The 27,139-nt window shown below is 51.7% G+C and overlaps 1 protein-coding gene across 5 annotated transcripts; it reads right to left on the bottom strand.

Moving 5' to 3' along the window:
* Positions 1–175: 175 nt before the first annotated feature.
* SRRM2 (serine/arginine repetitive matrix 2) lies at positions 176–18,086 on the bottom strand. 5 transcript variants are annotated; one of them, XM_049903292.1, is made up of 15 exons: positions 18,004–18,086; positions 14,511–14,781; positions 13,557–13,664; positions 13,189–13,353; positions 12,932–13,009; positions 12,413–12,475; positions 12,276–12,308; positions 12,004–12,054; positions 11,740–11,832; positions 10,913–11,105; positions 2,921–9,558; positions 1,932–2,213; positions 807–920; positions 528–641; positions 176–365 (listed from the first exon to the last, which is right to left on the bottom strand). In XM_049903292.1, exons 2-15 carry the CDS (start codon positions 14,750–14,752, stop codon positions 356–358), a joined length of 8,184 nt encoding a protein of 2,727 aa, XP_049759249.1. In that variant the 5' UTR covers positions 14,753–14,781; positions 18,004–18,086; the 3' UTR covers positions 176–355. The 5 variants fall into 5 exon arrangements, 4 of the variants coding, with proteins under 4 accessions (XP_049759249.1, XP_049759250.1, XP_049759251.1 ...); XM_049903293.1 differs by lacking the exon at positions 18,004–18,086 and having other exon boundaries at positions 528–638; XM_049903294.1 differs by lacking the exons at positions 176–365; positions 528–641; positions 18,004–18,086 and having other exon boundaries at positions 827–1,639.
* Between the last annotated feature and the right edge of the window lie 9,053 nt (positions 18,087–27,139).

Here is a 27,139-nt window from a genome sequence, read left to right on the forward strand (position 1 = left end):
CCCCCGCCCCTCCAGGAACTCCTTGCCAAAGGGCCAAGTCCCTAGCCCCCAGCAACTCAGGGGTGAAGGGCAGGCAGAGCCTCCCAGCCCCTCTGATCAAGGCAGTGGGGGCCCAACCATCCTCCCCTCCCCTCCCCCAGCTCCCATTCTTAATCCCTCCCACCCCAAACCCCCCAAAACACATGAACCAAGAAAAACTCACAGAGATTAACATTTCACAGGAACAAAGAAAAAAAGGGGGGGGGGAGGTAAAAGGAGCCCTCCCCGTTAGACGCTGCCATGGTTTAAGTGGGGGCACATAGGATCCCACCCATGGCTCCAGACCATGGGGTGTGTTGAGTTCCCCCAAAGAGATTTATGGAGACCTGCAACAGAGAAGATACGTAGTCAATGCAGAGAACCCAGGCCACAGGGAAGCTTCCAGCCAGGCCCAGGATGGGGCCACCCCAAGAACCAGCTCTCAAAGAAGAAGCCTTCATCCTTTCAGTCCCAGGGTCCCAGCCCGGAGTGCAGCAAAGGACACACACCTGGAGGAGCGGTGGCGCACAAGGCGGGGGCTGGGTGTCTCCCTCCTGTGCTTGTGGCTTGGGGAGTGGCTGTCCCCACGCTGGCCTCTCCGGGAACCCCGTTCACTGCTGCTGCTGCAACACAACAGACATCTGACCACAGGGACACCATCATTCACTCCTAGCACCCAAGCCACACAGGAGTTCCCTACATATTTCGCAAAAGCACATAATGGCCACACGAGGGTGCTTTCCAAAGCTGGCTATGGGTGGGAGACAATTACCGACCCACACACCTACCTCTGCTGGTCCCGGGGTGAAGGCTGCGGTGAGGGACGGTGACGCTCTGCAGGCGAGTAGCTGAGGGACCGCGAGTCCCGGAGCGAGTCTATTGGCTTCCGGGGACTGCGGGACCTGGGGAGCAGAGTGAGTCCACATAGCATCAAACCCTACCAAGTCCACCAGCCAGCACGCAGGACCACCCTCCCAGGTCCTGGCCACCAAACCTCGCACCACTTGGGGCAGCCTGAGACCCACCTGTACGCGCTCACTCACCCATCCGCCCGCACACCATCCACCGAGCGCCCAGCAGGTGGGCACAGGGTGCAGCGGGGGAGGCAGAGAGAAAGAAGGCCCTACCCTTGGAGAAGCTCAGCCAGGTAGAGGAGGCGAGTCAACAAGAGGGCAGTTTCTGCCCATGTGTGGGGAGCAGCCCCTGTAGGTGGGCTGCACATGGGTCTGGGGGACCCTGGGTGGTGGGGTGAGGTGGGGCAGGGCAGTCGTCACGAAGGTGCTGTCTAGGCGGATGGAGTCTTGCAGACCGAGGAGTCCACCAGGCAGACAAGGGGGTTCCAGGCCGAGGAGCAGCATGTCCAAAGGCATGGGCCCAAGAGCATGGTGGCCCCTGGAATGCAGGGCATGTGGGGGCGGACAGAGGAGATGCGGGCAGGCAAGGCCGCTGGTGAGGAGCCTCACGCGCCATCCACGCAGAGGTGGGGCTTTATCCTGCAGGCCACAGGGCGTCCCGGGAGGATTTGTGGAGTGGAGGGAAGTAACCAGATGTGCGTTTTAGAAAGATCCCTCTGGCTACATGTGGAAGAGAATGGCGTGGAGGCAAGGAGACAGGGAGAAGGCTGTGGACAGAGTTGGGGGAGAAGATGACGGCAGCCAGACCAGAGGCCCGACGGCGGCAATGGGGAGATTCCAAAGCTAGAATCCCTGGGCCTGTTAGACTAGGTGTCGGGGAGGACAGCACTAAGGCCTGCCCAGTCTCAGGCACAGCAGAGCAGGTGGGGAGGAGAGCCCAATTCCTCCCCCACAGCCAGACAACAGCGTCCACATGGACCTCCGGCTGGCAGCTGGCGACCCAGGGTCCTCTCTCTACTAAGTCACCTCATCCCCCTCCATCAGGCAGGGACCACTCACCTCCTCTCGCCAGGGGGTGCCTTCTTGGGGCTTGCAGGTTTGGGCAAGGCCTGAGGGCCAGGCTTAGCAGGGGAGGAGGAGGAGGAGGAGGAGGAGGAGGAAGAGGAAGACGACGACGAGGAGGAAGAGGAAGAGGATGAAGAAGAGGAAGAAGAGGAAGAAGAGGAAGAGGAAGAGCTGGAACTGGAGCTGCTAGAGCGCCTCTTCCTTTTGGCTGGGGTCAACTCTTGGGGACGTCCCTCTCGAACAGCTTCCTTTGGGGCTAGGGCAGGGCTGGGGACCCTGTGGGAGAAGAGAACTGGTCACAGGGAGACAGGCAGCCCCAGCCCCAACCCTTACCTTCCTTGGCCTGGAAGAAGGGCAGTGGAGGAGGGGTGCCTGAGATATGCCCTGGGAGCTCTGGCGCCCAAGAGCCAGTGAGCTCTCTCGTAGAAGTGGCCCGACCTCTGCTAACACAAGCAACAGGCTGGGTGCCTGCAGCACAAAGGACGAGGTTAAACCTCAAGACTGTCCCTGATAGAGGAATAAGGCCCTGGGCTCAGGTGTGGAAACCTGGGGCCTCCTTCCTCTGGAGAGCCGCAGCTTGGGGAGGCCCAAGTGCAGGCTGGCTGGGGGCGGGGCCTTCCTGCCTGGAGGCAGAAGAGGGATGGGATGACCTCTGAAGATCCTTCCAGCCCAAGGAGTTCCTCTTGAGGTCTAACTGCCATCCCTCCTGCTGTAAAATTAAGTCCATTTCCTCTAGTTCTGTCCTCTGTAGAGACGGAAAACTTATCATTATCCTCTAGAGAATTAACCTTCTGCGACTTTCACCTGTCCCAGCCTCACCCACCAGCCCCCACCCCAGCATTCTCTTCTACACCCAGCTTAAGGGCCAAGGTCCCCCATACCTCCTCAAAGATCCGAAAGCCTGACACGGTTTCTCCCGCCCCACTCCCCCACCCACGCCCACCACCTCCCCTAGCAGGTTCTCTGAAGTCAAGTCCCCTCACCTCTTCAGGGCCACCTCAGGCTGCGGGGGAAGGCTAGAGCCCTCCGAGTCACTAGAACTGGAGCCAGAGGAAGAGGAGGATGAGGAGGAGGAGGATGAGGACGAAGACGAGCTAGAGGACGACGAAGACGATGACGAGCTCCGCCGCTCCTTTGCAGGCTGCAGGGTGGCCAGTGCCAGGGCCTGCTGGGCCCCAGCTGAGGCAGGAGGCTCCCCACCCTCAGAGTGGAATACCCCAGGGGCAGGGCCTGAGAGCATGCTGTTGTGGTCACCAACGGAGGACGCGGTCTTTGCCACGGTCCCAGAGGAGAAAGCCTGAGACCCTGCTACAGGGGTGCTCTGGGCAGGCAAAGAACGGGACGACTGGTCTGAAGAAGCAGGTGGGCCAGGGGATCTGGGCCGCTCCTGTGCTGGCTGGAGAGCAGCCTGTGAGGAAAGCTGGCCCATTCTCAAGGCAGGAGAAGGAGCCCGCTCACAGGCCATCCGGGACGGTGGGGTTCTGGAGCCTCCAGGTGGTGTTCGAGACCTAGCTCGGTCGAGAAGCGGGGGTGAGGCTCTGCTGCTGACGCGCTCATAGGCAGAGAGAGGCACCCTGGGGCTGGTGAGGTTGGCCCCCGATAGGGCTGGAGCCATCCTAGCACTGGTGAGGCTTGCAGGGGCCATAGCTGCAGGGGTTCTCGAGCTGCCAACAGTCCCTGGTGCTAGGGCATGAGCAGACCTGGGGCCCACCAGGTTTGCAGGTGCTGGAGCCTGGGGTGTTCTGGAACTGGAGGGGTAGCTTGCAGCCGCCGGGGGCGTGCCAGAGCCTGTGAGGCTCAAGGCTGCCAGAGCAGCTGGAGTTCTGCCTCCTGCTAAGTTCACCGCTGAGGCTGCAGGGGCACGAGGATCAGTGAGGCTCACGGCTGAAGGGGCCCCTGCCGTTCTGGGGCTGGCCAGACTCATGGCTGCGGCTGTGGCTGGTGTGCGTGAGTCTGCCAGGTTCACAGCTGTTGGGATGGTGGGTGTTCTGGCGCTAGCCAGGTTCATGGCTGCTGCTGAGGCTGCAGGGATCCTGCTGGCAAGGCTGGCAGCTGGGGCTGTTCTGAGACTCATGAGAGGCACCGGAGCAGGCACCTGGGACATCCTGGCAGCTAGGCCTGCAGCAGACATGGACGGAGGAGGCCGAGCAGTGCCGAGACTGATGGCTGTCAGGGCAAGCGCAATTCTGGATTGAGCATGGTTTTCTGGCACGGATGATGTTCTCGGGTGGTCAGGAATTCGTGGACCTGGACCATCCATCAGGGAGCCACCCACTTGCTGCAGAGCAGACACTGGTGCTCTAGAGCTGCCCAGGGGCTCGAGCATTCCAGGTGACCTACAGCGGTCAAGAGGAGTCGGCGACATGCTAGGACGACTAAAGCAGCTCATTCTAGAGCTACCGAGCGCCATTGGAGGCGTCTGTGATCCAGAGTGATTTCTTCCTACTGAAGTAGCAGACCTTGAGCCATCAGAGCTGCTTCCAGACACAGAACGCCTACGGATGGCTGGAGGTGACCTTGTCAAGGACCGTTTGCCCCGAGTTGTTCGTGGAGTACGGGACCTGGAGCGACGGCGGATAACAAGCGGCGAACGACTGCGGGAACGTTTGCGTGGCAGCAGTGGCGTTCGAGACCTAGACCGACGGCGAATAGCTGGAGGCGTGCGGGACCTAGAGCGGCGGCGTGTCACTGGCGAGGTTCGAGAGCGGGACCGCCTTCGAGTTACTGGAGATGTACGGGACCGAGATCGCCTCCTGGTAACTGGGGATGTTCTGGATCTTGATCTCCTGCGTGTGATAGGCGAGGTTCTGCTTCGAGATCGCCTCCTGGTCACTGGTGGAGTCCGAGACCTGGACCTTCTGCGAGTCACCGGTGGAGTTCTGGAACGGGAGCGCCGGCGTGTCACTGGTGACCTAGACCTAGACCGCCGGCGGGTCACCAGCGGTGTCCTGGACCTCGATCGTCTGCGACTCACTGGGGACGCCCTAGACCGAGATCTCCGTCGAGTCACTGATGTCCTGGACCTTGACCGTCTCCGACTGACTGGTGAGGTGCGAGATCGGGACCGACGTCGGCTGACCAGGGGTGTTCTGGACCTGGATCGCCGGTGAGTGGCTGGAGACCTGGAGCGTTTCCACAGTGCTGGTGATGTGCGAGAGCGGGAGCGCTTCCGACTGGTTGGGGGTGTTCGCGAGCGGCCTCTCCGGCGTCGGGAGGAGGTTCGGGAACTCTCCTGCCGGGCAGGTGACCTGGAGTGGTAGCCAGAGCCACCCCTCCGTCGCCTAGTAACCCGAGACCTTGATCGACTCCGCTGTCTCCTCCGCGAGGTGGACTGAGAAGACCCAGATCTATCGTGACGTCGGGCTGTCCGGGTTTTCTCCCTCCGTGAGCGGGAACGGGACCGCTGGCGTCCACGAGGCTTTGGTGAAGGAGATCGGCCTCTCCTGGAAGTTGTCTTTGTACGTGGAGATGAAGCAGAGCGCCGCCGGCGTGAGGACCTCGACTTCTCAGCTGGCTCCGGGGAGGACACCGAAGGACTTCTTCGGCGCCTCGGGGGAGTTCTAGAGCGGGTCTCAGGTGAGGATGAAGCAGAGCAGCTTCTCCGGGAGAGTCTGGCCTTCCTAGTCAGCTCTGGGGACGACCGGGAGCTGCGACGACGAGGTGGCGTGCGAGACTTGGTCTTGGGCTCTGGAGAGGGCCTAGAGCTTCTTCGAGCAGCTCTGGATTTGGGGGGATGCTCTGCAGATGACTCCGAACTGCTGCTTCCTTCAGGGGAAGGGCCTCTACCTTTACTTGATGAACCTGATCTGCTTCGTCTGGGAAGAAGAGCCCTAGGAGCCGGAGCCTGGGGTTCAGGAGAGGAATCAGAACCACTCCGCACCCCGGATGCCGCTCCTGGCTTATCTTTAACTTCAGGGGATGAGCCAGACCTGCTGTGCCGAGAAGAAGGTTGGGATGTGCCCTCAACCTCAGGAGATGATCCAGAGCGGCCCCTCTGCCTAAGCGGAGTTCGGATCTTAGCTTTAGAATCTGGAGAAGAATCTGAATCACTTTGTTCCTGAGGGGATGCACTGGGTTTCCCATCAAGTTCTTGAGAAGATCCTGACCGACTTCTCTGTCCAAGGGGAGTCCTAGCCAAGGTCTTCTGTTCAACTGACGATTCTGATCCACTTCTTTCCCTCTGGGGGGTAAGACACTTGTTGTTGAGCTCTGGGGATGATGGAGAACGGCTCCTTGGTCTGGGAGTCTGAGGCAAAGCCTTTGGTTCTGGAGAAGAATCACACTCACTTCTGCCCCTGGATGGCGTTCTAGGTACATCTTTCGTTCCAGGAGAGGACCCAGATAGGCTATGCCTCGAGGGTGTCCCAGACCCATCTCTAAGACCAGAAGACCCGGACCCGCTTCTCCGTGATGGGGTTCTGGGTAAACCATCTTTCAGTTCCGGAGAAGATGCAGAGCTACTTCTTTCCCTTGAGGGTGTTCCTGGTGTAGCATCAAGCACTAACGAACAGATGCTCTGATTCAAAGGCATTCCTGCTTTTTCTACTGCATCTGGTGAGAGCTCAGTACTGCTACGTCTAGAGGATCTTGTGGATTGCTCTCTCACATCTAGAGATGGATCCGTCTCCAGTTGATTAAGGAAAGGCTCATTCAAATCTTCTTTAACCTCAAAAGACAATCCAGTATTCATTTCTGTAACAACAGGGCCTGGGTTTCCAAATTCTAAAGGTGACCCAAAGCTGTTCTCCCTGGGAGGAGAGTTAGACAGTTCTTTCCGTTCTGGAGAAAACTGTGGCCTGCTCCAAGCTGAGACCACCATAGGAACTTCTACTGCTTCCAAAGAAGCCTGTGACTGGCTTTGATCAAGAGGTACAGACAAAGCAGGCCTTTCTTCTACCTCAGGAGATGACTCAAAGTTCCTTCTAGCCACTTCTTTAAGTTTTGGAGACAGAACGGGCAGAATCTGGTTTGAGAGTTCTTCAGGTTTCTCTACCACCTCCATCAATTCCTCATCTTGTCTGGGCTTAGCTAATACACTATTCTGACTTTTTGTATCTGGAGATGACCCAGAGCTACCCCTCTCCCTCGATGGGGTTCTACGTGTATCTCTGAGCACTGGTGAAGACTCAGGCCTATCCTGCACTGGAGTGGGACTAAATTTATCTCTTGATCTAGGAGATGATGCAGAAACATCTTCCTGAGAGAATAAGCTCACTTTCTCTCTTGATTCTGAAGAAGCCTCCGATCTATTTTGCCTTAGAAAAAATTTGTCTGTTCCAGGATGTGGGGAGGAGTCAAACTGAGGCCTTTGCTCGGGAGAAACACCCAATCTCAGCCTAGGACTTGTGGACAACCCGCTTCTATTTTGTCTTGTTGGCGATCTGGGTGCCAGATCAGCAACTGGAGATGAGGACCTGGACTGACAACCCTTAGTAGGTGTTCGAGATCTGCTCTGCAGAGATGGAGACTCACAGCGAGCCTGTCTCACGTCTGGACTTGAAGTATCAGATGTGTGGTCTGGTGAGGTTTTAGATTGTCCTTTCTGTTGCAGAGATGAGAAGTCTAGGCAGCTCTCTTCTGGTGGTGTGCTAGATTTTACACCTGGACACGCAGAGAGGGATCCAGAGCTACTCTGTGCTGGTGAGTCTTTAGACTTCTCTTGGGGACATGGTGACTTTGATCCAGACAAACATTGCCTTGGTGGAGTTTTGGGCTTTACTTTGGAGCACGGTGAAGAAGACCCTGAGTGACTTTGTCTTGGTGGTGTTCCAGGTTTCACTTTGGTATCTGGCGAGGAGGATCTAGAATGGCTCTGCCTTGGCAACAATCTAGATTCCACCTTGGAGCAGGGAGACTCTGATCTGCTTTGCCCTGGAGGTGTTCTAGAGGTCACCCTACTAGGACTTGGAGAAGACGAGCCAGAATGGCTTCGTCTTAGTGAAGTCACCGCTTTCATTTTGGGTTGTGGAGATGTCCCAAGTTGGCTATGTCTCGGAGATGTGCCAGATTTCCCCTCAGGGTCTGGTGACAATCCGGAACAGCTCTGTCTTTGTGGTGATGCAGACTGTTCATTTGCCTGGGGACCTGTCGTGGACCCTTGCCTTGGTGGTGTTCCAGATTTTACTTTAGGATGAGGAGATGAATTAGAACAACTCTGCCTTGATGGTGTTTTAGATTTCTGATTAGAAGGTGAAAAGCCACAATGACTTCGTCTTGATGGTGTTCTAGATTTTGCTTTAGGTCTAGATGACCCAGAGCGACTGCGTCTAGGTGGCGTCTGAGAATTCTGTTTAGCACATGGAGAAGACCCTGAAAGGCTTCGCCTCAAAGACAAGCGAGATTTTGCTTTGGATCTTGGTGAAGAAAAAGACCTGCTACGCCGTGACGAAATGCAAGATTTTTTCACTTCCAGGCTGGAGGTGGACCTGCTCCTTCTCTGAGACGCTCTGGATTTGTTCTTCCGTTCTGATGAGCCAGACCTGCCTCTTCTTTGTGGTGTTCTAGTGTGAGATCTTCCCCGTCTAGCCAGACTCCTACTACGGGATCTCCCTCGTCTTGCTGGTGTTCTAGACCGAGACCTCCCTCTCCTGGCAGGTGTCCTAGAGCATGACCTGCCACTGCGTCTAGCTGGTGTCCTAGAGCATGACCTGCCACTGCGTTTGCCTGGGGTTCTAGAGCGTGACCTGCCACGTCTGGCTGGGGTTCTAGAGCATGACCTGCCACCTCTCCTGGCTGGTGATCTACTACGAGACCTACGCCGTACTGGCGATCGGGTCCTAGATCTCCGCCTAACAGGTGTTCTAGAATGAGACCTGCCCCGTCGGACTGGTGTTCTAGAACGAGACCTCCGTCTGGTAGATGTTCTGGATCGAGATCTCCGCCGCGTGGGTGTTCTAGAGCGGGACCTACCCCTCCGGGCAGGTGTTCTGGAACGAGACCTGCCCCTAGTGGCTGGAGATCGAGTGTGTGATCTGCCTCGCCTTGCTGACCTAGACCTGCCTCTTCTCTGGGTGTTTCTGCTCCTGGACCAGCCTGGTCGCTGAGGAGACCTAGAGCGGCCACGCCGCTGGGGGCTTCTAGATCGTCCCCACCTCTGCGCCGACCTGGATCTACGCCACTGAGGGGATCGGGACCGAGAATGACCTCTTTTGGTAGGGCTCTGAGACCGAGATCGCCCCCTCTTGGTGGCGACAGGGCTACGGGACCGCCCCATCCTACGGGAAGGGGTAGGCGAATGTGATTTATCCCGTTTTGCTCTGCCATGTGAGCGACTCTTGGATATGGGAGAAGAAGAAATCTCTCTGCGGGACCCAGGAGCTGGTGCACGTTTAGGACTTTCAGGAGAAGAGCTGCCATGTCGAGAAATTTTGGTAGGTTGAGGGGATAGTGGACAGCTCTCTGAGGAAGAAGACTGGGGAGGTTTCTCAGGAGACTTAGCTGGTGAACGGCCCCGCGTGGGGGAGACCTCAGATGCGGGGTTCACTGGCTCCTGACTTAAGGGAGTTGTTACAAGGGGTTGTGGGGAGCTGCCACGTTGCTCAGCAAGGAGCAGAGTGGGAACGGGTGGCTCTGGGCCTGTGCTGCTCCTCTCCAGGGAGAGACTAGGTCGAGTTGCAGGTTTCTGAGAGTGGAAGAGAAATTAGGGATAAGAATACGTAAGGCATATGTAAGCATTAATCAGCCCTAGCATTCCAACACCCTTCCCAGTGCAACTTTTCTTCTATGCATCCCAATGCCCCAACTGGTCCTTTTCTTCATCACAGCAGCACTATTCAATCAATAACAAGGGATCGCACAATATAAAGCACAGAAAGGAAAACATAACGTAGTCTGCTAGCCCAAGGGTCCCACAACGTACAGAAAAAAACACTGTACAACAAATACTCTCACAAAACACTATAACCAAAAAAAAAAAAAGTTTTACGTGGAAAGTTAAGCAGTTTCCCCAAGTGGGCAGCACATGACTTTACTCTTGTGGATAGATAACTACACCGAAACTGCACAAAGGCAGACGTTTGATAACATGGTTTGTTTAAACTGTAAAAAAGTAGACCAGGATGACTGGAGCGCAGAAAATATAGGAGGCCAAATTATAAAAGCTTTAAATGTAACCCAAAACCAGTAGGAAATAAAATTTCTGAGGTGATCTGACTTGAAGTTTGGAAAGGTAACTCTGGATAATGAGATGGAAAATAAACGGGAAAGGCAAGAATTTAGCATACAGCAATTAAATTATACTAGAATAGTTCAAGCAAAAATGACTAGGGTTTCTGTTAGAACAGAAGATACAAAAGAAAAGAGCTACAGGTAGTCTCCAGGTTACAAAGAAGATCTGTTCTTAAGTCTCGTCTTTAAGTTGAATTTGTAGGTGAGTCTCAACAGGTACATAAATTTCTTACTTAGCATCAGTTAATCAAACGTTTGTCTGAACACATACTATATATTTTATCTTTCTACGCACTTGAACGCTTCCAAACCAGTTTTCATGAGCATCACAAAGTAGCACATGCATTTATCACCACATAATACTGTATTTAACTCAAGTTTTTAATATAAGAGGCTTTATGGCAGTTTGTTTTTGCATACAAACTGTAAATCAGATATTTATAACCTGGCGACTGCCTTACTGAAGACATCATTCCAAAATCGTGTTTTCAGACTGTAGGTAGCAACCCAGTGAACTGAAAAACTTTAATGAGCCACAACCGGCAGGATTTAAATAAAGAAATTTTTGTTTCAATTCGATCTATGTATGTGCATACACAGAGCAGTGATGTAAAACCTATGTCACACGCAGTGAAGGCTTAAAAATATAAAATTCTGAAGATATTTGCACTAGATACAAATGAAAAATGCAAAAAAAAAATGCACACACAATTGAATTCATTTCTTACTACCTCTCCCCTCCACTCCATACTCACATCCTAAGCCTACTCCCTTGCAACCCCATGAATACCCTTAACTCAGGAAGGTACCTCCTTCTTGTCTTTGTCTTCGTGAGGGCTGCTAGGCTCCTTCGTAGAGGGCTCAGGACTACTCGGCTGCCCTGTGTTAGTGGTACTTGATTCCCTGCAGGGTGCAGCTCCCTCCCCTTGGCATCCTGACTGAGGAGAAGGGCTTCGCCCAGTCAAGACGATTCTATGGGTTTTAGCTGCAGCACTCCGAGACCTAAAGGGAGCAAATGAGGAAGGGGAAAGGGAGGAGGGATATCAGCTCAAGGGAGACTAGAAAACCCCCTCCCCAGCTCCCATCCATCTCTGCTGACTGTACAACCCTCTTCCAAAAAGCTGCCTCAGTCAGAAGACTCAAACCATTCATACTGAAATTCAAGTCCAGTCCGCTCTGGTCCTTCTCTTCCCAACACAATCCCAAAGAACGTTCTCCCTCTACCCTTTTATCCTCCCCTCCCCGCCCCGAAACCTCCCCAGACCCTCCACCCAGCCCATTCACAACTCACCTCTGAGCCCACCTCCTTCAGGAAGCCTTCCCCGATTAAGGAAGCCAGGGTAAGGATTCCTTCCTCCCCCAGACACCACGAACAAACCCCCCCCCTATTCTGGCAGTCCATATACATCAGAACAAAACAAAAAAACAAAATAAACAAAAATAAAAAATAAAAAGAGAAGGGGGAAATGTATATGTCTGTCCATCCTGCTGCTTTAGCCTGTCAGCTCCTAGAGGGCAGGGACCGTGTCTTCCGAATGGTCTGTGCAGCGCCTAGCACACCGTGGGCGCTCAATAAATATTAAATTGATTAACTCACCAGTCCCTCTCCCTCCCCTCCTCCTGGACCACCCCTTACCGACTGCGGGAAGTATCGGAGGAGGAAGCAGAGTCAGCAGAAGTTGAACGGTGAGCCCGGCGGCTCTTGGGGGCTGGTGTTGTACTTCGAGACCTAAAATAAGACCCACCACAGCTCAGGGTGCTGTCACACCTATACTGGGTGACCCTCACCCATTCTCTAACCCTCTACTAGTCCGGGACATAACTGAGTCTCCCCTCCCTGCCAGTGAAATTCATCCACTTTCCAAACACATACCCCTCAGATGCACGTAAGTTCACTTACCGCTTCCTCTTCTTGTCCTTGGATTTACGCTTACTCTTTGGCGTGGGCGATCTGGGAAATAAGACACGGCGTTAAGAAAGACAAAGGAATAAAACCAAAAAACGAAATAGAGGGAATCGGGAACATCGAGGACTTGAGCTGCACACAGGCCATTCCTGGAGCTGTACTCCAAGAAGAAAAAACCTCAAGGAGGCCAGGAAACGAAAGAGCAAACCCATCAAGCAACACTCCCACATGCCACTATGTTTCTCTATAATCCAAAGAGCTCTCACCTATGCTTCCGTTTCTTGGACTCGGATTCTGACCTTTTTTGGGGGGAGGAGAGAAAAAAACATAAATCAACCCCTAGGCCTGCGCTCATCAAGCTTTCTCTAATCACTCCAAGTACGCCCACCTCATAACCTCATACCTGTGCTTCTTCTTCTTTGAGCTCTTCTTCCTCTCCCGTCGAGGAGAGCTACTCTCTGACCTCCTAAAGATAGGTTCAAAAACAATATCAATATACACGACATTTTCCCCAGCCCTCCCTCACTTACAATCCACCCCAGACAAGGTTTTTAAAGCACCCCAACCGTACCACCACCAATGCCCTAGACCTAAGCCCAATAATTCTCTTTATTCTCCAAGACACATAAAACTTCTCCTTAAATCAGCAAACCTCAAAATGGGAGGAAAAAAAAAATTCCAGATATTCAAAATGCTGCTAGCCAGTTCTTAATTACAGCTGCAGACTCAGCCCTTCCCTACTGAAGCAGCCCACACATACACATTTCTTCTTACAACAGAGACCTGACTAGTAACTTCCTCCCTGACTTTCCTCACAGTTCAATGCCTCCTGATTCCTGGAAGCAAGAATTCTCAATTTCCAGAGAGAACAGCATACCACAGATACGTCCTGACTACCAGAGTAACTTTCCAACTGACTTACCGTCCTCTGTCTTTCTTCTTTTTCTTCTTCTTTTGCTTTGGTGTTGGTGAGCGAGAACTGCTGGACTCCCGGGCAAGACTGAAAAGATGAAAAGAAGCTGAAATCAGTACCAAGATAAAATTCCTTAGACATTTCAACTTCAGGAGAACAAAATGTGATAAAATGAAGACTGTGGGAAGACTGCAAAAAAACAGCACGGTGCTTAGGACTGGGAAGACAAGCTGATAGTGAACACCTAGCCTCTGGGCCTGGCATACCTGTAAGGTTTAGGGGGCTCAGGTGCTGGCTGTTTAGCCTCTCGAACACGACGCTGAGGATCAAAAGAGCTGCCATCCACGTAGGAATCGCTGATGCCAAAGGCAGCACGGAGTCGCTCATTTTTCTTCTCATTCAATTCAGCCAACTGGTGAGTCTCAGTAACACTATAGGGAATAAAGCAAAAGTCTAAAGGAGCTAGTGAACAAAGAGCAGAGGCACGGGACAGAATGCATATTCAGGACAAAAGTATAGCAGGGCCACATGGGTCTGGGAAATGGAAGGACAGAGGCAGGGAGGAGGTCCCAGGTGAGAGAAGACAGCAGAAGCAGCAGCACAGAGTCCAGAGGACATCAGGAAGGGCACTCACGCAGGCCTCTGCCCTGGGGTCTCCTCCTTGCCCCCAGGGTTCACATCCTTCTCCAGCAACATGAGTCGAAAGGTCGCCACCTTTTCCTGAATTTGCTGTTCCTCGTACCTAAAGAACAAAGCCCTCCAGGATTAGGGCTTGACAGGACATTTTCCCTGTCTCCAGGTCGACACATCCGTTCTTCTCAACAGGGCCCTTCCCTGTCCATGCACACACAGAATTTTCACTCAGTTATCACCCAAAGGCCCTTCCCATAAATCCTTCTGATCTTTTCTCATCATCTTTCCTCCTTCTTACTACACCATCTAGAACAGTGGATTTTAAACATGTTACACTTCAGGGGCTAAGAGAGGAAAACTAAGCAGGCAGAGTTCTGGGTGCTCCTCCCCAACTTCAACCAGGACAACATGCATTACATAAAAGGGGCGCCACTGCTGAAGTTTGAAAAACCACTGCTCTAAAAGGTTTTCTGCCTAGATGTGCTTCTTTTCCAAAACTATAGCCCACAGTCTCCTCAGAAGGACATTCTTCCTAGTGCTGCCTCTCCTGCCTTCCAAGGCTTCGCCTCAATCCCTAAATACATTTACCTTCCTCTTCTCTACCAGAAACAATACCTGTCAGCTTAGCTAGCTCTTTGCCTGGCTCTGCCCTTCCACCTCTCCCTCAAAGCACATTTCTCTTCCTCAGTACTCCTCTTTCCCCATGTGCCTCCAGCTAAATGACTGAAAACTAAATGATTCAAAGACTCCCTCAAGGTTCCACCTATGCCCCAGGCAGTTTTCTCATCTCCCACTTGCAAGTGTCCTTTTTATGTCTCTACAGCATTTATCACCTCCCCTACTATGACTCCTCTCCAAGCCTTTTTCAACCAATCCTAAGCTCCCTATACTCAGTACCTAACTCCCCCAGCTCTGCACTCACTCAAAGCTTGGCTCTCCCCCAGCCCTCCCTCACCCCTGCTCTTCCATCATCTCCTCCAGCTCGAGGCATCGCAGCTCCACACGCCGCTTGCGCTCGTGGTCCAGGATGTCAGGATTAGGCCGCTTCACCAGGGCAGCCTCCAGGCGCCGCAGTTCCTCCTCTCCCTTGTAGTCAGGCCGCTCACCCCGGCGGCCCCGCACCAGGGACAGGTTGCGCTGGACGTAGCCGTTGGTGCCGCTGCCCCGGGGCGTCGGCAGCCCGATCCCGTTGTACATGGCCCCGTGCCCGGGGGGCACCACCGCTCCTGGGGGGGAGCGGGGAGACACGGGTCAGGCCCTGGCCCCAAACTAACCACTTACCACCACCGAAGTCTCTGCTCTCCTTCAACATTTATCTCTGCACTAGCCTCCTTTAGCTGCACACTGTACTTCATTGTCCTTCTGGTCTCCTAATCAGGTCTCGCTTTTTCGTCCTTCCCGCACTGCTCACATTCCACCAAATCACAGACCAGCTCTCATAGGCTTTCCCCCAGTGTTCTTACACAGAATTCTGAATCATTCCTGCTTGCACCTACATTTTTGTCTTTTTCCACCCTAGACCAACAAGAATCGTACTTCTCTCACATCTCTCCGCTGTCGTCCCTTCATCCTGCTTTGGTTCCAATACACACAAATAGCATCTTCCTAACCTCTGGTAACTGACTGAGGCCTCCAAATAGGGCATGACCAACACCAGACACAGATCTGTAGCATCCTAGGGCCTGTAGTCCAAGTCTCTTCCAAGATACAACCTGAGGCTTTGAGGCCACCGTACATATACAAAATGGACTAAAGGGCCCATACTCATCTGAGCAAGTGGCCTGACTGGTTAAGAGAAACAAGCGTCCTGTACAGCCTTTCACTCAGAATGAAGGCCAGCAAGCACATCAGAAACCACATGAACTTTAGATACATAATGCTCTAATACTTCACCTCCCAGATAAGAGGCCACTTCCTTGATTCTAAATATTCATAGCTCCTCTCCACTGTCCTGATTGATATTTTCTTCCCTTAATTTCCTTCTCAATAAGATTTCTCATTTGATTGGTAATTCTCTCCAAATCTTACTAAAAAACCAGTCGACTCTAGCTCCCATTAAATACTACCTGTTTTCAATTCAAATTCTATTTAAATATATCAAACTAGTCACTGTTAAAACTACTCTCACAGCTTCTCTACCCTATTTGCCCTAAACCCACCAATATTCTCTACACTTCACTTTCAGTCATACTAACCCGTCCTTGGCTTTCACTACCGATACCCTAAATGTCACTTTCTGGTTATTCTCTTATAAGCCTCACCTTACCCTTTCTCCTGTTACTCCTATGCCTCCCACCCCACGCATGACCCTAAAGAGCGCCAGGCCCCCATTTTTCTACTCAGATTTCTTAGCCACACATATTCCTGTCTCCTGCTGTATGTTACACTCTTCGTTCCTTTCTCTCGCCCATCCTCGCCAAGACAGTTTTACAAAGCATAAATGTGTGAGGGCAAACTATCACAGGAAAAGACCCAAGGCTCAGGCAAAGAAGACACATTAGGCAGAGGTGAGGAAAAGCAAATGAAATAATCAGATAAAAAAAGTTACACTTAAACTTCAAAACAAAGGATTATCACATGAATAACTAGAAAATGCACTAAAGTGGTAAGAGAAAAAAGGAGGAAAGATGCTGAAAAGAACGGAGATTCCAGAATGACCACTCAACCCAAGCAGCAGACCCAAAAGAATGAAGGAGGAAAAAAAGGAACTATACCAGGTTAAAGGAGGAACAGGTGAGGTCATTATCTAGGGAAAGCAAATGCAAATGCACAAAAAGATTAAACAAAAAAAACTTCCTTTACAGCACAGAAAATAGATGTTCTGCCTTCCAATCTTTATTTCTATTTTCTTAAATACCAATCCTTCCCACTCTCCACACCTAAGTCCTTCTTTCCTCTATGGCCTGCCTAAAATCTGCTGCTCCCTTAGAGAATGCTTCTGACCTGAAATTCTTCAGTTAACCATTCAGGCACACTTCCATACCACCTCACACAAAAATCCGCCCACTCCCTAGCAGCTGCTAAGTTGATAAGGGTATTACGGCACAACGAATTACAGAACTTTTAGGGGAGGAGCCAAAAAAGAAAAACCCAATACCATGGCATCCAAGGCAGCGCTCAAAACACTAAAAGGAAAGCAGCCATGCAAAGGGGAATATCAACCACACACATACAAACCACCACGCCACTTTATAAAACACAGATTCTTATAACTAGGTCCATAAATTGTGGATATGCAAAATGTACCCAAGGTACAGGCACTAAGTAAAAGCGAGCTGCAAAAACAGGAGAATTTTTTTCTGTGGGAAAATTATCGGGGTGCCAAATAAAAGAGGCAGAGGAAAAAACTAAAATTCAGTACAGGCACTCAAGAAGAGAAAATGCACCAAGAAGAGAGGCAGAATGCCCAAGAAAATGCAAGATACGGACAACACGCTCAGGGCTGGGGCATTACAGTGGCTGAGTGGGCTCGACAGAACACGATTACACAAGGAAAGACCACAGAACAAACTTTTAAATTTCTCGATCCAGAATACAGAGATGTGTGAGTAGTAACTGAGACTCTGTAAAAAAAAGACTCAGAAACGTTGCACCAAACAGTGCTTGAAGCAGAACGCCAGACCTCTCAAACAGATTCCGGCGTTTTCTCCACAACCAAGGACTGGACAGCCTCCCACGCTTTAGCACGAATTTGGAGAAGTGACGGAAAAAAAAAAGTGGAGAAAAAAGGACCACGCGGTGCGCACTCTATAAATCTAAGATCTGAGCTGAATACATGGGCTCTTCTAAAGTACGCCCCCCACCCCAAATACTCCATGGAAAATAGTACCCAGTCCACGCGCTGTGCTTCATGAGGCACTGTTTCCAGGCCCTACTGCGCCGTCTGGGCCGCCGAGGCCTATTTTCGGCCTCCCGGGGTGGGGGAGGGGGCGGCGCAGCGCCCCGCAGTCTAGGAGGAGTGGGATGAACCCGGGCCTCCCGGGGGGTCGGCGGAGCCTACCACCCGAGAGAAAAGCGGGGGAAAAAGACCGGGGGCGGGGGCAAGGACCTGGGGTCAGGCCCTCCGCCACCCAACCACCCGCACCTCAGAAACGCCGACAAGGCCCTCCCGGGCCGCACGCGCGGGCAGCGGCGAGGAACCGAGGAGCGCGCGCGCCCGCCGCGACCGGAGCGCGCGAGCACGAGGGCGGTCAGCGGCGCGCGCCGTTACCATGGGGGAAGAGCGGGGAGTCGAAGCCCGCGCGCAACAGGAGCCGCAGGAGGGGGGAGGGGAAGCAGGCAGGCTAAGACGTCCACACAAGCCGGGGGTGCCGAGAGCGCGTGCGCGAGGCGGCCTGGGCCGTTCTCCGCGCGCTTTGGCCTCGCGCCGCGGCCGCCCCTCCCCCACCCAGCTCACGCGCTCCCTCACCCTCTCACCCGCCGCCGCCGCCGCCGCCGCCGCCGCCTGCCTTTTCTGATCGGGAGAGGTCCCGCCGCTGCCGCTGCTCGAGCTCCCGAGTCCCCTGAGGCCCGGAGCCGCCGCTGCCGCCGCCACGCCTCGCTGGTCTGCCCGCCTCAGCCGATGCTGACGTCTCCTCGCTTACTCGGGCCGCAGCGGGCTCCAACTGCGCCACTGGTACCCCGCCTGGGCCGCGCTGCACGCGCTGCACGTCAGCACGACTCGCTCAGCGCGTCATCACGCAATCGCGCGCGTCGCAGGGCCCTCCGGGAACCGTAGTATGCCCCACGGCCTTGTGCGCTTGTGCCCAAATGCCACTGGGAAGTGTAGTTTCTTAAGGCCCCAGAGAGATTCAACCTTGAGGCCGAAAAACTGCGAGTTCCATCGGCCAGTGCGAGGAAGGCTGGAGACGTGTCCGTAGGCCTTCCACGGTTGGGAGGGTTGGGGGGCGGGGGCAATAATACAGAGCCTAGGGCCACAGCGACCGGCGGCCTTCGGCCGGGAGCATTCTGGGAGTTGTAGTTCCGGCGTGCCACAGAACCCGTATGTGGCTTGGCCTCGGAGCACGGCCGCCATTTTATGTTCCTATGTTAGGGGTGATGGTCGGAGCGCAGCGACTCTGATTCTTGCTTGTAACTATGGGCTGCAGACCCCAACCTTTTGCAGTTTTGAGAAGCTGCCTCAGACGCCAGCAGACAGGAGGAGACCCTGGGGAATAATCTTCTGTTGCCTCCCAGCTAGGGTGACCAGGCAGGGATGCAATTTTCTCATACTGAATCTGGGATGTTTTATATGTGAATGTGTACACACATAAGGCAGAAGTCCACAGGCTTCAGAAAATTCAAATGCTTTAAACAGCTTGCTTGGCCTGCCCCGTAAAAATCCTGGTGATGGAAAGGGCCACATGAACCAGCGACTACATCATCCTGAAACCAGGAGAACTAGATGGTGCCCGGCTACAACCGATGACTGCCCTGACGGGGAACACAACAGAGAACCCCTGAGGGAGTAGGATAGCAGTGGGATGCAGACCCCAAATTCTCATAAGACCAGACTTAGTGGTCTGACTGAGGCTGGAAGGACCCCGGTGGTCACTGCACCCAGACCTTCTGTTGCCCCAGGACAGGAACCATTCCCGAAGCCAACTCTTCAGACATGGATTGGACTGGACAGTGGGTTGGAGAGGGATGCTGGTGAGGAGTGAGCTTCTTGGATCAGGTGGACACTTGAGACTATGTTGGTATTTCCTGCCTGGAGGGGAGATGAGAGGGTGGAGGGGGTTAAAAGCTGGAGAAAAGGACAAGAGAAGAGGGAGTGGAGGGAGAGAGCAGACTGTCTCATTGGGGGAGAGTAATTGGGAGTGTGTAGCAAGGTGTATATGGGTTTTTGTGTGAGAGACTGACTTGATTTGAAAACTTTCATTTAAAGCGCAATAAGAATCATTATAAAAAAAAGTCCTGGTGACGAACTGCGCTTTCGTAGTACGATTAAGAATTGCTGACATAACTTGTATGAACTCCTCACTTGTAAACTCTTTGAAAGTAAACTTTCCCCTTGCCCTCGCTGAGCAGCCATGGCAGCAGCAGCTCTAACTGATGCCTTTCATTTTACAATGAAATAAAGGTTCCTTTCTGCTTTCCCACCTTGGTCTCTCATTTATTGACCAATACGAAAGTCATGCTCAACAGAACCTGGGGTTTCCGCCTGGCAACACACAAAAATGTAAGGAAGACATATAAGAGCCCTTAAGTTTTCCATCTTGCCGCAGAATGTTTCCTGATGATGTTTTTAAGTACATTTTTCTGAGTCTCAGAAGTAGCCAGGCATCCTCAGAACAGAGTTGTAAGAAGCTGAGCTTCTCAGAAAGCCCAAAGTGTAAATCTGACTCCACCACTTGCTGGCCGACCTTGGACTCTATATGTAGCTGTCCTGGTTATGTCTGGTGTCTTTGCATCCTCAACAGGACCTAGCACATAAAACCCAAACCTTTGCCCATGGGCTTGATCCCAACTCATGGCAACCGCACGTGTCACAACTGCTCCATAGAGTTTTCTTGGCTGTAATCTTTATAGAAGCAGATCACCAGGCCTTTCTTCCATGGCACTACTGGGTGGGTTCCAATCGCCAATCTTTTGGTTAGCAGCTGATCAAAAATAATTTGCACCACCCAGGAACCTAACCTAGCTCACTGTTATTAGGTGCCATCGAGTTCTTTCCAACTAGAGTCAGTTCCAACTCAGCAAGCCTGTGTACACAGAATGAAACACTGCCTGGTCCTGTGCCTTCCTCACAATTGTGAGGATTGTGAGGACCTAGCACATAATAGCTGCTTAATAAACTGTTGTCAATTTGAGTTTCAGGACTTACCCTTGATATTATTAAGATTTCTTTTTTTAACTTGCCCACAGAAAGATATACTCATCTCTGACACTAGAACAGGGAGACTTTCCATTTGGTGTACAACCTATAACTTCAGCTTACAGTGTCCAGGGAATTGTTTTAATCTTGCCTCCTTGATTTTGGGCACCTTTGCACGTTGCTTCCGTGAGCTGGACACACTTCTTGGTAAGTATGACCAAGTACCTTTGTCTTTCTGGGCTTGAGCTGGTATTTCTAAGGGTGGAGGTGGATTTTTTTTTTAACCCCTCACCATCCCCAGTGAGATCCTCTTGCCTATAATGGAATTCCCAGTGATATTCGCTATATTTATTGAGTATTTTGTGCTGGGTTCTGTATGTGAATCAGCTCAGTTAATGCTCATAACAGTACAGTGGGGTAGGTGTTATTATCCTTCTCTACAGAGAAAATAATGAATTCCCTTATATATCCACAGTACAATGATCAAAATCAAGAAAATAACCTAGAGGCAGTATTACTATCTAATCTATAGACCTTATTGAGATGTCCTCAATTGTTCTAATAACATCTGCTATAGAAAAAGAAAATCCAAGATCATGCAAGCATTGCATTTAGTTGTTATGTCTCCCAGTCACCATCACTAGCAGTTGCCTTTATGTCAACTCCGACTCACAGCAACTCCGTGTCAAGAGTAGAACTGTGCTCCATAGTTTTCAATGGCCAATTTTTTGGAAGTGGATCTCCAGGCCTTCCTTTTGAGGTACCTCCGGGTGGACTTGAACCTCCAGTCTTTCAGTGAGCAGCTGTGTTAACTGTTTGTACCATCCAGGGACTCCCTTGTTGTTATTAGGTGCTGTGGAGTCGTTTCCGATTCATATCATAGCGACCATAGGTACAACAGAAGGAAACACTGCCTGGTCCTGTGTCACCCTCACAGTCCTTGCTGTGTTTGAGGCCATGTCCCTAGACTCCTTTTAATTTGGAACAGTATGTGCTGCTGCTTTTGTAATTCGAGACACTGCCAGTTTTTGAAGAATACAGGCCATTTGTTTTCTAGAATGCCCCTCAGTTTGCGTTGGTCTGATGTTTCCTCCTGATTAGATTCAGGTTGTGTACTTTGGGCAGGAAGAGCAGAGACGTGAAGCTTCCTTCTTCTCAGTGCATCCTATCAAGAGGCAACTGCTGATGCTAGCTTTGATTATTTGGCTCAGAAGGGGTCAGTCAGGTTTTTCTGCTGTAAAACTGAAAAATAAAAGTATCTAAAAAAACACATCTAGCCCCCGGATACCCTTTTAACTCAGTATTGAAGTCATTCCTGAGGTTCACCCTTCAGCCAAAGATTAGACAGGCCTATAAAACAAACAGTAACACACGTAGTTCAACCATAATGTGAAACTAAATGGCACACCAGCCCAGGGGCAAGGACGAGAAAAGGCAGGAGGGGACAGGAAAGCTGGATGAATGGAAATGGGGAACCCAAGGCCAAGAAGGGGAGAGTGTTGACTCGTCACAGGGTTGGCAACCAATGTCAGAAAACAGTATGTGCATTGTTTAATGAGAAACTAATTTGCCGTATAAACTTTCACCTAAAGCACAATTTAAAAAACAAAAACACACCTATATGAGACCAAAGGCCAACATTTACTGTACAGCAAAGATAAGAAGATAAGGGGGCAGGGAAACTAGAGCACTGGAAATGGAATGACCGGAAAGCAATTAAAGAGAATGTTGACACATTGTGAAAATGTAACCAATGTCACTGAACAATTTGTGTAGAAATTGTCAAATGGGAACCTAATTTGCTGTATAAACTTTCACTGAAAACACAATAAAATATTTTTTTTTAAGTATCTAGTTGTTATGGATTGAATTGTGTCCCCCCAAAGCGTATTTTAAGTTATAACCCCTATAATTTAGATGTAACGCCATTTGGAAATAGGGTTTTCTTTATTATGTTTATGAGGCTGTGTCAGTGTAGGGTGTGTTTTAAGCCAATCAGCTTTGAGATATAAACCTAGCGGATCAGGCACAGAGAAGCAAGCAGAGATGGGGGAAGATAGATGCCACACCATATGAAGATCACCAAGAAACCAAGAAACAGCAGCTGAAAAGAGACAAGAACCTTCCCCCACAGCCAAGAGAGAGAGTCTCTTCCCCTAGAGCCAGTGCCCTGAATATGGACTTCTAGCCTCCTAAACTGTGCAAAAATAAATTTCCATTTGTTAAAGCTACCACGTGTGGTATTCCTCTTATAGCAGAACCAGATAACTAAGTCACTAGAGAATGTATTTAGAAACTGAGATCTGGGCATTTATTGCTATGGGTGTCATTGCTTCTAGACCTTTTGGAGGACAGAACTGGGAAATAGACATAGGGTTTTCTGGCTGCAATCTTTAGGAAGCAGATCACCAGGCTTTTCTTCTGTGGCACTGCAGAGTGGGTTTGAACCACCATGGACCTTGCCTCCCCTATGGTCAGGATTATTTGCCTGTCCCATTGCCTATGAGCTCCTCGAGGGCAAGTCTGCGTCTTTGTCTTGGTCAGTGCCCTGGCACCTAGTGCAGTACCTGGCACTAGGAAGGGGTTCAACATGAAGGGCATGCCCCAGTGTCAGCAGACACATGCTTCCCTGACAGACAATGAAAAACAAATCTCCTTGCTGTTGGGGAGACTCAGAAGCAGGTCCCCACGGTCTCTGCGCAGGCAGGGAGGCTGAGTCTCATCTCGCCATCTCTTCAGATTCTTTGCACATGCATTCTCTGTGCCACCTGAAATCCCAGCATCGTCCTTCTCCTTGTCCGACAGCCTGGGTGGGTGCCCAGCCCTGGATCCAGGGGTGGAGCTTCGCCTGGGCAGACTTGTACTGACACCCACCAGGACTGGGCCCTATGTGGGCCTTGGGAATGAAAAGAGGCTCCTGGAAGCCTCCTGATGGGCAGTATTATTTTTTTGTTTTTTAACTTTTTTTTTTTTTTGTATTTTAAATGAAGGTTTACAGAGCAAACTAGTTTCTCATTAAACAATACACATATTGTTTTGTGACATTGGTTGCCAACCCCATGCTTGTCACCACTGTCCCTTCATGACCTTGGGTTCCCCATTACCAGCTTTCCTGTCCCCTCTTGCCTTCTCATCCTCGTGATTGGCAGTTTTTAATATTCAGTTTTGGTAGTAGAGGTCCACAGTGATGTGCCATGCAGCAAAGAAAGAAATTAAAATAAAATATTGGAAACCCCTGGTGGTGTAGTGGTTAAGAGTTCAGCTGCTAACCAAAAAGGTCTGCAGTTAGAATCCACCAGGCGCTCCTTGGAAACCCTATATGGCAGTTCTATCCTGTCCTATAGGGTCACTACGAGTCAGAATTGACTGGACAGCAACGGGTTTGGTTTTGGGTTTTGTCTCACACAGAGAACTCAGTCCTGATGGGTTAAGCCACCCAGTTAGTGGCACTTCGTTAAGCACCCCTAGTAAGCTAATACATACTAAACCAGTGTTCGAGTTGATTCTGAATCACAGCGCGCCTATAGGACAGAGGAGAACTGCCCCATAGGATTTCCAAGGCTGTAGTCTTTACAGAAGCAGACTGCCACATCTTTCTCCTACGGAGGCGCTGGTGGGTTCCAAGCACTGGACCTTCGGTTAGCGGTCAAGTACTCAACCACTGCGCCACCAGTGCTCCTTGCTAATACATACAGATAAACCATATTCATTGTAGAAAACCTTAGAAAATACAGATAAGAAAAACACAGACAGCCCCACCCCAAAGGCAGCCACTGGTCACATTTCACGTCTGTCCGTGTCAGAGTAGTATTTCTAAAATGCCAACTTCTGAAATGCTTCAAACTCTCCCAAATACCTTCAGGATAAGATCCAAAGCCCTCGTTGGGGCGCTCCAGAACTGGGCCTTCTTACGGCCTCTTTTCCGGGGCCCGCCCCGGGTCCTAGGAGTCACGAGCCCGAGCCGGCTCAACTGCCGCGGCCTGCTCTCTGCAGCGGCGCATGCCGGCCGCGGCCTGGTCTGGTGCCGGCTAGGCGCCCCCTGGTGGAGCTTAGGCCGTAGCGGCGCCTAAATAAGGCCCCGGGAAGGATGAGACGCAGAGTTGCCAGTGCACCACCCCCTACCCGGGGTAATGGTGGGCGGAGACACCCCCATTCCTAGAGCTGACAAGTGACAGAGGGAAGACAGACCATGCACAAGGCTATAAGCCAATCATGGTATGTGCAAGGCGGGGAAGGGAGTGTAAGCAGAGGGGGCATGTCTGGAGAAGGATCTCCCCAGGCTGCAAAGCGCGGCAATAAGAAGAGCTGCAAAGGCTGATGCCTCAGCCCCCTCGTCCGAGGTGCCAGTGAGTGTGAGGCTGCATCCTCATCAATGAGAGGCGGGCGAACAGGGAAGGAGGGAGGAAATAAAGGAAGAAGATAAATAGATAGATGTTAGGTGCTGTCCAGTTGACTTTAGACTCATGGAGATCCCATGAGACAGAGTAGAACTGCCCGGAGGGTTTTCTAGGCTTCTTTGTGGAAGAAGATTGCCAGGTCTTTCTTCTTCAGAGCCACCGGGTGGATTTGAACCAACAACCTTTCCATTAATGTCCAAGTGCTTAATGGTTGCGCCATTAGGGCTCCTAGATAGATAGGTAGATAGAGAGCTACAGAGATGATAGTTACAGAGATAGATATAGAGATAGATAGATACAGAGATAGGTAAGTAGGTAGATACAGAGGGAGACAGATACAGAGATAGTTGGGTAGGTAGACAGAGATACAGAGAGAGAGAGATGGATACATACATGAAGACATGAAATCTATGGATTGGTCCAGTCGAGTCCAGGCATCCTGCTGGCTTTGCTGCTCCAGCTACGCAGCAGCTGACCCCCACCTCCTCTGGCCCATGCTGCAAGGCTGTCGAAACCCTCTTTGAAGACCTGGATTTGGTTCCAGGTTCCAGGATCGGGCTCTGCTTCTCTTGGGCATGGAAAGCATTTGATGCAGTGCGTGGCCTAATGTTTCCATCAATGCATTTCAGTTCTTACTTTTAGGAGTGAGAAAGCAGCAGGTTTAGCTCTCCATTGGCAAGATTTCTTTATTTGGCTTGTCTGAGTCAGAGCTCATGGTCCCAGTGGACAAATCCCTACCTACAGCTGTGTGGACTAGGCACAGCTGCCCTTGTGGACATAAAGGCACCCCCAGCACCAGGAGCAGAGCCTCCTCGCACGCAGCTCAGTGTGTGATGGGCTAGGGACCACACGCTGTGGGTCTACCAGGGGCAGGGGGACCTTTGGGATATGAGTCCAGGGTAGAAGCTCGCCAGGGCAAGTAGACACTGCAAGAGGGCACTGCCTGGCCAGCCCCATGCAGGGGTCTCAGCGCACAGGTAAATGTGATCCTACACCAGCCTGGAGATGGGGACTTTCCATAACCAGAATTACACCTGGCCATCTACTGCGAGTCCTCTGCTGTACTGGCGATCGGGTCCTGGATCTGTGCCTAGCAGGTGTTCTAGAACGAGACCTGCCCACCTGTTTACTCTCCCAGTGGGGGTTCAGCCTTGAGGGAGAGGGGAGCAAACGGAAAAAAAGATCAGCCACAGGGGGTGGCCTGAGATCAGAGGTGGAAAAGACACAGTCACCATGCAGGGACTCAGCCTTGTCTTCTGGGTGATCCCTGGAAATGGGAGACTTCCCCTCCCCCATGGCAGGTTGACGGATGGAAGTCCCCAAACCTGAGGTTTGCCCGGGAGCTCCAGGGCCCTCCGGGTCAGCTGAGGGCTGACATCCTCCTCCGGGACCCACGCCCTCCACCATCCTGGCCCCTCACCCACACCCCCTGCCAGCTTCTCTCAAGGCCAGTGGACTGACTCCCACCATCATGGGACGTCCAGAGGCCTCTGCAGTGTGAAGGCCCCTCCAGCAGGTGCTTAGCAGGGGCCTTGGCTGAGAGCTGTCCCCACCCCCCCATGCCAGGCAAAGGCCACTGTGGAGACAGACCTGTCTCTCTGTTTTGTGAATTGGAAAGCGTTGGGATAGGAAATGAGTTTACACGGCTCAAAGACAAAAACTGTAGAGAAGAGTCTGGCATGAGTGCCGGTCTCCACCTTACACGCCCACCCCCAGGTCGCCTCCCGGGTTGGTGCCTTCTAGACTTCAAGTGTATTGAGACAGAAACCACTGCTTTCCTCTCTGGCGTTTCTCCACCAGAGGGGTCGCCCTGTCTGGAGCCACCCTGCCCGGAAAGGGGCCTGCTGGGTGAGAGCGGGAATGCATTTACATGACTAGGGACTTGTTCACCCACCCCCACCACACACCTGTGTCCTACTGCCCCAGAGTACTGAGTCTGTGCCAGTCTCATTGGTGCGAAATGGTACCTCCACACATTGCCGTCGAGTGATTCCTGTTGCCCGACTAGGGTCCGTGCCCTGGAGCAGTCGAGCCAATGAAACATACTCCAAGTCAGAAAGAGTGAGAAAGTTTATTCAGGAGATGCATACATGGAGTCACAAAGAACAATTTTACATTGGAGCTTCCTAACCTAGCCTAGAGGCGTCGAGTCAATTCCGACTCATAGCGACCCTACAGGACAGAGTAAAACCGCTGCATAGAGTTTCCCGGGAGCTCCTGGCGGAATCGAACTGCCGACCTTCATGGTTAGCAACTGGAGGTACCACTACGCCGTTGGAGCTTATATAGAATTTTTAGAACGGTTAGGAGTGGCTTCGTAGCCTGCAGATGGCATGGCCAGAGGACTTATTCATTACAAGATAGTGACTCTATCAGACTAAAGAGATTCAT

The sequence above is a fragment of the Elephas maximus genome, chromosome 12 (assembly GCF_024166365.1).
Source record: "Elephas maximus indicus isolate mEleMax1 chromosome 12, mEleMax1 primary haplotype, whole genome shotgun sequence".
Classification (NCBI taxonomy): Eukaryota; Metazoa; Chordata; class Mammalia; order Proboscidea; family Elephantidae; genus Elephas; species Elephas maximus.